The 10,908-nt window shown below is 34.2% G+C and overlaps 1 protein-coding gene across 1 annotated transcript in view; it reads left to right on the top strand.

Annotated features, from left to right (window-relative positions):
• Positions 1-10,908, top strand: part of Pof1b (POF1B actin binding protein) — a 60,247-nt gene that overhangs the window by 33,906 nt on the left and 15,433 nt on the right. The window contains exons 7-9 of the mRNA XM_021153727.1: positions 1,528-1,658; positions 5,919-5,946; positions 7,218-7,292. Coding sequence (XP_021009386.1) covers positions 1,528-1,658; positions 5,919-5,946; positions 7,218-7,292 — 234 coding nt within the window. The remainder of the gene's footprint in view (positions 1-1,527; positions 1,659-5,918; positions 5,947-7,217; positions 7,293-10,908) is intronic.

Here is a 10,908-nt window from a genome sequence, read left to right as displayed (position 1 = left end):
GTGTCCACACTTTGGTCTTCGTTCTTCTTCAGTTTCATGTGTTTTACAAATTGTCTCTTATATCTCGGGTATACTAAGTTTCTGGGCTAATATCCACTTATCAGTGCTTACTCCACTTTTAAATTGACCTCTTTCATAGACATCTCTTAAAAGATAAAAGAATATGAAAAAAGAAATTAGCTTCCAATACAGGAATTGTATTGTTTTATATTAAATATACATGGTATTATTTCTCAGGCATGATGTTTAGAAATATATATGTTGGCCATATTGATAAAAAATTCATGGTGTTCCAATTTTTTTAAAAAGCCTAAAATGATCTTTCCTCTGACTGTCTGAATGGAAACATTAACCTCTAGAGTAGTGTGTGAAATTTCTTACATTATATAGATTGATAATGACAAAAACCCATGTTAATAGATTAAATCATTTGAAATCGTTGTTTTATAGATCAAATACAAATACTTCTGTCAACTTAATCTTTAATTTTTCTTTGCCTTAATTTCCTCTAATAGAGGAAAGTGGTAGGACCTAAAATTTAATGCAAAGCAAAATGTTGTCATCTTACTTAGGAAGGTATAAGCAATATGTTTTGGGAGCAAAAGAAAAAAGAATGATCTATCAGCTGAATACTTATCAAGGGTGTATTGAGGTAGGAATTGATTTAGACTTTGAAAAATAAGAAGAATCTCATATATATATATACATATACATATATGCATTCATATATCCACTTATTTGTAAACATATAGTTTTAAAGTTTTAGAGGATTCCTATGTGTTCAAACAAATGTTTCTCTGGATGTACATGCACCTACCATCCATGTTTCTCTTTGACGCTGTTTTTATTCCCTTTGTTTTGTCCTATTCCAGTTGGTTAGATTTTTTTAAAAAAATCTTATTTATTTTATTTCATTATTATTCTTAAGGTACACATTTGTTTTATAAGGAGAAACAGAAAGCATGTGGATTCCTATGGGAAGGAAGATGGAAGGAATTTCAGAGGAGTTGGGGAAGGGACAACCATGATCAGAATATATTGTATGAAAAACATCTATTTTTAATAAAAGAAAGAAAAAAATGAATGTTTTTCAAGTTTTGCACTTACTAGATCATTTAAAATTGAATGAAATGAAATAAATTGAAAATGTTTCAATGTTGATATTTCCTTTCAATTCCTTGCCTATTGAAAATATACACATCTAATGCATAAAAAATTTGGTAACTTGATTCAAGTGATGATTTAATCATCTTTTATTCTTTAAAATTTCATAGCCTCAGTGATAGAAGATGCACCTAACTCTCAAGAGACTTGAGGCCCCAGAGAGTGGGGAGACTTGGTGGGATGGGGTGGAGATATGAGATGGAGAGCAGTTGCAGAGCGGGGGACAGGCTGGGACGGGCATGAAGAAGTCTGGACTGTAATAAAGGATTAAAGAATAAAAATAAATTTAAAAATTTTGTATCAATATGTCTATGAACTTAGAAAATCAATATTGCTTATAATTGCAATTGATATTTCCTTCAGGTGATAATTCAGGATGATGGTCCTGAAAAATTGGATCCCAAATATTTTGGAGAGTTGCTTGCTGATCTAAGTCGCAAGAATACAGACCTATATCACTGCCTATTAGAACATTTGGAGCGAATTGGAGGAAGGTATTATAAATATATATTTCATCTTGATGTTGCACTTGTCAAGTATTTAGGTACAATTTTGTAATTTTAGAAATAGATATTTCAAGATTTACATGCATATGTGTGCACCTCCATGAATTTATTCCACCACATGTGTTTGGGTACCCATATAGTCCAGAGGGACTTGAAGCCCCTGGAACTTGAGTTACACACAGTGGTAGGCTTTCCAGCATCATTTAGGGGAATAAAACTTGGGTCCTCTCCAAGAGCAGTATGTGGTCTTAATCACTGAGCCATCTCTCTAGCCCTTAAGAAAGTCTTTTTTGAGACTCTCTGCTCCTCGGAAATTGTTGCCATCAATGACCCCTTCATTGACCTCGACTACATGGTCTACATGTTCCAGTATGACTCCACCCATGGCAAATTCAGCTGCACAGTCAAGGCTGAAAATGGGACGCTTGTCATCAATGGGGGGAGCCCATCACCATCTTCCTGGAGCAAGATCCAGCTAACATCAAGTCGGGTGATGCTGGTGCTGAGTATTTCATGGAGTCTACTGGAGTCTTCACCACCATGGAAAAGGCTAGGGCCCACTTGAAGGGTGGGAACAAAAGGGTCATCATCTCCCCCGCTTCTGCCGATGCCCCCATGTTGGTGATGGGTGTGAGCCATGAGAAATATGACAACTCACTCAAGATTGTCAGCAATGCATCCTTCACTACCAACTGCTTAGCCTCTGGTCAAGGTCATCCATGACAACTTTGGCATCGTGGAAGGGCTCATGACCACAGTCCTAGCCATCACAACCACTCAAAAGACTGTGGATGTCCCCTCTGGAAAGCTGTGGTGTGGTGGCCGTGTGGCTGCTCAGAATATCATCCCTGCATCCAGTGGTGCTGCCAAGGCCGTGGGCAAGTTCATCCCAGAGCTGAATAGAAAGCCCACTGGCATGGCCTTCCTTGTTCCTACTCACAGTGTATCCATTGTTGATCTGACATGCCTCCTGGAGAAACCTGCCAAGTATGATGACATCAAAAAGGTGGTGAAGCAGGCATCTAAGGGCCCACTGAAGGTCCTCCTGGGCTACACTGAGGACCAGGTTGTCTCCTGCCACTTCAACAGCAACTCCCACTCTTCCACTTTGATGCTGGGGTTGGCATTGCTCTCAATGACAACTTTGTAAAGCTCATTTCCTGGTATGATAATGAATACGGCTACGGCAACAGGGTGGTGGACCTCACGGCCTACGTGGCCTCTAAGGAGTAAGAAACCCTGGACCACCCACCCCAGCAAGGACACTGAGAGCAAGAGAGAGGCCTTCGGTTGCTGAGGAATCCCTGTTCCAACTTGGCCCCCAACCCTGAGCATTTCCCTCACAATTTCCATCCCAGACCCCCATAATGACAGGAGGGGCCTAGGAAGCCCTCTGCACCCCTCCTCCCCCCAAAGAAAGTCTTTTTGATGGAATACATTCAGGTTCACAGCAAAACACCACTACTGAGCATATAGGGTGATTATATGAGAAAACTGAGCAAATATTTCATTTTAAAAGTGAATCACACTGGTGTGGTGGTTTCCCAACCTATGATCACTGCCTTCAAGAGGCTGAGACTAGAGTACCTCATTTGTTTTGAGACCATCATGAGCTACATATCTTATCTTGCCAGCTGGTGCAAGACTATGTATGTCTCAAAAATGTCAAAACCAAAGAAAGAAGAGTTACTGTGTTTGTAAGAGTTGTTTTTAGCATATTACACTTAGAATAGAATATATATTTTTACTACCAATACACTACCATGTCTATGTTATTGATGTGTTCTCATTTTATAAATTTTATCTATAAATATTATATTTTATAAATAAATCTCAGTATATTAATTTATATAGTATACTGTATGTAACATGCATTGTGGAGGATTATGTTATTGTAAATATAAAACTGCATAATGTAATAAATAGCATACAATTATATATAAATACATAAATTTACCATTTTATATGTACATGTGTGTGTATAGCATGGTTACAGATGCCTACATAGACCACTAGCATAACGATTGCCTGGAATTTGAGGGTATCATTTATTTGTAGATGACAGCACATCTTATTAACTGAATTACCTAATGCTGTGTAGTCAAAGCATGGATATGACAACAAATTCAAAGTAATCTAGAAGATAAAGAAATGTCAATAGATTTACTTTTAATTCAAAATTCTCACTGATTACATTCTTTTGCTTCTAGATAAATACTTTTATTATAGAACTTATATGCTATATAAATATGGAGGGTATGATATAATATATATGTGTATATATGCATATATATAATTTTGTATACTTTTTAAGTTAAAGAAGGCATATGTTTTCCAAATCAATATTTATGTTTAGTGCCTTTAATATATTCATCTCATACCCATCTCTTTTCTATAAATTTTATTACCTTCCTACAACCATTCTCTTACCATTTTCCTCAACTATATTCTATTATCTAATTGTTCATCCCACTTGGCAAAGTGCTAACTCTAGAAAAGTATAGTCCTCTCACTTGGCTCTCTGTCCTCTCTCTCTACTGCCATCTCTGCTATTCACCTTCCATTGTGTACTATCCATAGAATTTAGAGTTATACAAGGGCCCTTTTATGTAGTTTGGAATTCATGCTACTTAATACAGGACTTAATATTGTTGACCAAATGTATGCCTCCAGTACTGTTAATTCACTCAGGATACATCAGAGTAAAATATAGCTAATTATTTAAGTCTATTCCAATATAAGAGTTTTCTCTTTTGCTAGGTTTTGATCATTATACCTAATCAACATCTTGCATTATCTGAAAAACTCTCTTCTCTTGCATGGCCCAAAGAATTATGCCATGCATTCAATTATTTTTGAACAAGTTTGCTATTTTAATGCATTTTGCTTCCTCTCACTAGCCTATTGAGTGACCATCATATGCCAGAAACTGTATGCCTATCTATATTATAAAATTTGACAACCAACTGCATAAAATTTCAGATAAAGTAATGAATTAAGAACATACTACCAAAGGCTAGAGATGTATTCAAACCTTTTTGGGTATCTTTCACCTATGTATAAACTATCACTTTTCTTTAATCCATTATTCTTTTGTATTTTAGTTATACTTTGTGGATATTTCATTTTCTCTCTAGGTCTGTTCTAAAATATCTATTTGGCACAACACAGCAAATACCACATACATACATGCAAACCATTTTACATGTATTAATCATGCCTTAAAATAGAATCCTGGAGTTCCCATAGTAGCCTGCATATTTTTATAAATATATGCAAGAGGCTTTTCACAATGACCCATTTACCTCTATAAGCACAATATTGCTCATAAGCAATTACATAATGGATAAAGTTAGGGACTAATGTACTAAAACTAATACCTTTAAATATTATTTCTGCTTTCTTGTCAAAACCTGTTCATTTCTGTTTGTTTGACATATTCACCATCCGTGTTCATATCTCATTCTTCTACTGTGTAGAGAGGAAGTAATTAGACAAAATAAAGGTCGGTCTGTTGCCCTTGACAACACGTTAACTGTATTCTTCCCAGATTTCACAGTTCCTACAGCAGCATATTTCAGACTTGTATAACCACTGACAATCCCATAAGATTTGCCTTCTTAATTTGGCTCCACAAATACTCTCTCAACCTCTCTGTTCAAATACTCATCTTGTTGCTAGAAATTCTCTTATGAAACTAGAATTTTGGCTGTTTTACTTTGTTAGGTATAGATTCAAATCCCATTCTTTCTAGTATACATAGATAAGGTGAGTTGACCTCTTCTTAAAAGCTTTTATTTTGATAAAATGAAATAAATAACATGAAAACAGTAATACAGAGAAACTAGCTCAGTCCTGAAAGTGAGACCCAGAGAGGGAATATGGAGGGAGAACAAGAGAAAACCTGTAATTGTGGTTTGGTTCACCAAACACCATTTCCTGTCAAGCCCTTCTTCATCTATCCTCAAATGCACTGGTGAAATGGATGCTGTTCTAATTCTGCACACTTTATTACTTTTTATTTAGATGTTACTCATTTTAGTATATCAGCTAATTCCAGAAAAATCATTTTAGTTAAACTAAGTGAAAGTTACATGTTTTTATATTTAAAATTCTTTATTTGTGATTCCAATTTAAACCAGTATTATTGTGATATACAAAGTAAAAAAATAATTAGAACAGAAATATCTGTATGTGATTACAGAATACATTTTTTCTAAAATTGTCTCTTTTTTGTTGTTTTTGCAGCAAACAAGATTTTGAGTCCACAGATACAGTAAGTGCAAAAATCATTCAGTTAGAGAATAATGTGCATTTTGATTGTGATACTAATAATATCCATTTATTTAGTTTATTTATCAGACTGGAAACACAGATTAGAAAGGAAACTAATGTTTATATCTTTGTAATGACTATAAATAAAAATAATAACCACAAGGAATATTTTATGACTATAACTAGGATTTAGGTTGTCATCATTTAAAATACACTTAAATTTTACTTGGTAGCAAAACTGTCTTAGAAGACAGAAATTTATACAATAAAAATAAATGTTATCTAATATGTTTCAAAACCATATGCAGTAGCCACTTGAAGTAAAAAAAATCTTTAAGTATCAATTCTATTACATTTGTAATTTTGAAAACCAATTTATTTTAATTTAATAAGCAAGCAGATAAATAGTTTATTTTAGCATAATAAAAAGAACTGTCACCTCTTGTGCATTAATTTTATAATTTCTCTATGTTGTTATTCTATATGCACTAAAGTAGTTTTGTAAGTTCTAAATTGTCTATGAAAAGCATTTATTCTGCATTTTCCCTTAATTTAGTTGAAGCTTAAAAATGTTGCTGTTGTAAAAATATAATCTCTCAAAAGTCACAATAGCCTCAAGCAAATTTTCTTTAAGTTCTATAATACCTATAATTTTATTTCACAGTTTTCACTATTTAAAAATGAAGCTTCCTAAACATATCTACCATCCAACAAAACTTAAATTTTGGAGGATACAGTGATGTTATTTCAAGTAAAATTTGAATCCTCTGTTATTGTTATATCCATCATCATCATTAATTTCTCTTATGAGGCAGGATTTGTTTATATATCATGTCCTGTTCTTGAACTTATGTGGTACATGCTAGCCTTGATCATCTTGCCTTAGATACTTAGGTATGAGGAAATATGGCATGTATTACTACACCCAGGTAAGTAATCACTTTGTTTTAAATTGCTATTGCACCCACCCCCTTTGGTTCTGGAGTTCAAAGACAGGACCTTGTAGCACTATGTGAGCATTGTGCCTCTCAATCCTAGCCCTAAACTGGTCTTTTAAAACACAAGTGGAATGTTACCTGGTTGCCACAATCTCTGGAATTTAGTATTGTTTCCAAGTCTATGCAATATAACTGAGTAGTTAAACGCTTTGAAAAGTGATTTATCTTCTGCTATCCTCCCAAAATATGCTATTTTCATACAAAAGTCTTTGAAGTACAGCCCATAAGATTAAAGTGCTGATGTTTTCAAAGGATAAATTCCATTTTCTTACAGTCAGAAGACATTGAGTCATTGATTCCCAAAGGACTGTCAGAGTTTACAAAACAGCAAATTCGTTATATTCTGCAGGTAAGATGCGATCAGTGTCGAACTTCGATATAATAGTTTTTGTTTCATCTTATTATATTTCATTTTGTCATGTTTGGTCGTTATCTCTTAGAAGTCTGTTTCTTTTATAATGAGAGACAGAAAGGGAGAGGATCCAGAGGGAAGGGGAGGGGTGGAACTAGGAGGAACAGAGGGTGAGGAAACTATAAACAGGATACATTGTATGAGAAAAAAAAATCTATTTCCAATTTAAAAGAATTTTTAAAGTAGTAACACTCCATTTCAGATCATTTTATTACCTATATTAATTTAAAATTTTTCATAATAAACTTAAAATGTGTTTTAAAAGTAATTAATCCTAGGGGACTGCTGCTGTGCATGCTTCCATTAGAATAGGTAGCGTCAAATAAAAGCTATGTTCTACAGGAGATGACTATATTTTAATTAGTTAGTTGACTATATTTTAATTAGATAGAATCACATTTTAGCTTTGTCAGACCACCAAGACTTGGACGGCTAGCATTCAGAAAATTGATCTCTATGTGTTGCCTGCTGTAAAGTGTTCTTATTAGTCAATACTGTATTCTTATTAGTCAATACTTCCATACTTTACTAGAACCTGATTCTAAATCAGTCTTTCCCTTCTCTTCCTCATGCCCATTTCATACTCCACTTCTCTCATTCCAAGTACAGGCAGTGAAAGATGGAAAGGCATTGCCTTCTCTTTCCAGTGTTATATAAGGATAGAATCCATAGGAGCAGGACATTTTCCTGTAATAAGGGAAAATCCACAAATCGAGATAGAAGCCAAGGAAATATGACTAAAAGTAGTATGTGTTAAGAAAAGAAACAATAACAAATACTAGCCAGGATGCAAAGGAAAGGGAACCCATATATCTGGCATACGGAAAAGCAAAGTTATGTAGTTACTATGGAAATCACTAGGAAGTTTCCTCAGAAACTAAAATAAAACTACTTGGGTGTATGTTACTGTGGGGAGGGTTTATTTAACCTTATACTTCCAAGTAACAGTTTAGGAAGTAAAGGCAGGAACTCAAGCAGAAGTCATGAATGAATGCTGCTACTGGATTACTGCCTCTGGCTTGCTGCAGATTGAGCAAGGGTCGCACTATCCACAGAGATCTGGGCCCTCCTACATCAATCATTAATCAAGACAATATCTCACAGAATTTCTTTAGTCTTTATTCTGCTTCCTTATAAAATACGTGGCATTTTAGAATTCCATTAAGATTTGTTATTATTTTGGGGTATATCTGTTTTAGTAGTTTCTCTAGCTATCAAATTATATATCCATTTCTTAATCCCATGTGTGGATTTGAGTGTATTTTACCAAGTTCAGAAGCTGTAGAAAGCTTTGAGGGTTTTATGTCTCTTTACTATATATTTATATTATTTTGAACCATTTCTTCTCCAATCATATACAATATATTAGTATCATAAATTTTGTTTCATCTATCAAATATAAATGAGAAAGTTGAACATAATTATAGCCTGTTGTATTTTCCCATATGATGTTTATCTTTAATGCCAAGTAATTTAGAATTTTATTCTATTTAGAGAAATTCCTGTAGCTAATATAAAAGTAGGTCTAATAATGATTTGTTATTTCCAGTCTCCTAGACCTGAAAAATACCATAATTTGTTTTCTTCATTTGAAAATGAGTTCTATTTTTCTGATATAAAATTCATATTTGACATTTCTGTTCTTTGAGCATCTGAAAAATATTTTATCAGTTTTTCTTTCTTTTTTCCCTCTTTTTTTAAGTTTTATTCTAAAAATCATTTTATTTATTTACATTTCAAATGTTGCCCCACTTCCCAGTCCATCCTCCAAGAGTTCTTCACCACATCCATCCCTTTACCTCTAAGAGGGTGCTTCCCCACCCTTCACCCCTGCACCCCCATATCCTCATTCCCTGGGGTATCAAATCTCTAAAGGATTAGGCTCATCCTCTCCCACTGAGACAAGACAAGGCAACTCTCTCATACATATGTGCAGGGTTGGGGCAAAAGAATTGGGGGTGCAGGGAGGGAAGAGCACTACAGACCAGTTAGTGCATGCTCTTTGGTTGGTGCCTTAGTCTCTGGGAGCTCCCAGGGTTCTGGATTAGTTGAAACTTTTGGGCTTCCTATTCACCTCCTTCAGCTCCTTCCATCCTTCCCCTAACTCTTCAATAGGGGTCCCTGAACTCAGTGTCTGCATCTTGTCGCCATGATTTCTACCATAACTCTGCTACTTTTTTACCTGTTTTTCCCAATAACTAAGGATTTTCTTGCACTTTTCAGTTTTTGTCTTTTGATTTAAGAAGTTTTTGTTTTGTTTTTATTTGGTTTGATTTCTTAAGGACTAGATTTCTTTGAATACATCCTGTTTGGTATTCATACTCTTTCTCCACATCCTCTCCCCACTTCTCTCTATAAAACAGATATATTAATGAAGATTGCTAATATGGAGAACTTATTAGCCACTACTTCTCTGAATAGTCTTTCAGTTTCTGCCTTCCTCTTTCCCTTCCAGGGTTCTAATTGTGTGACTATTAGACATGCATAAAGGCATAGAGAATTCTTGGATTAGCTTCATTATTGCCATTATTTATTACTGGTGCTTACATTATGAACTTTCCTTTGTATGTTTATGGTTACTTTTCTCTGTCCTTTCTCTTCATTTTTATAACCCATTCACTGCGATTTTTCTTGTTGTTGTTTTCTTGTTTATTGGGATTGTTCTAAAATTTTTATTCAGTTATTCTTTTTATTACCCATTTCTTTGCCAAGACTCAATAGTCTATTGTAGAGTAATCTGTTTTAAGCCTATTTCTTAATTTCTTCATTATGTTTATTGTGTTTTATTTTTTCAAGAATTTAATTAATGAAGAAAATAATTTCATTAGGAAATTTTCACATGTATCTGCCATTGTACTTTTTATTCATCTGCTTATTCATTATTTTTGTCCTTGATCCTCCCACTGATGACCCTTCCTGCAACTTCACCAACCCCCCAAAAAAACTACTTCTCCTTTTATACGATTCTCTCTCTTTTTTTATATGATCTTCTCTCCCCATGTTAGAGAACACAAATGCCCATATATATACATATATATATGTATGTATATGTGTATATATTTCTAAATTTCATACATAAGAGGAAAGATATAAAGTATGTTTGTCTTGTTTTGCTTAAATGATCTGACATTCTAGCCACTGCTTGAAATAGCAGTTTGATTCTTCTTTATGACTAAATAAAATTCACATAAACATAGTATATACCTAGGAGTGTTGGGCTAGATTATATGGTAGTTTCTTTTGTAATATTTTGTGAAATCAAAAAAAATAAAAATAAAAAATATTTTGTGAAATCTTCCATATTGATTTCTCTAGTGGGTATACAAACTTACATTCCTATGAGAAACATAGTTACATTCCCATTCCCCTGCATCCTGTTCATAGTCGGTTGTTTATTTCTATAAGAGTTTTAAAAAAGAAACTGTGATAGCAGTAATTACTGGATGGCAGTAATTACATTTTTTTTTTTTTTGGTTTTTTCGAGACAGGGTTTCTCTGTATAGCCCTGGCTGTCCTGGCACTCACTTTGTAGACCAGGCTGGCCTCGAACTCA

This window comes from Mus caroli, chromosome X, assembly GCF_900094665.2.
Source record: "Mus caroli chromosome X, CAROLI_EIJ_v1.1, whole genome shotgun sequence".
NCBI lineage: Eukaryota > Metazoa > Chordata > Mammalia > Rodentia > Muridae > Mus > Mus caroli.
Note: the sequence above shows the minus strand (reverse complement) of the source record. Positions and strands in the feature narration are given on the sequence as shown.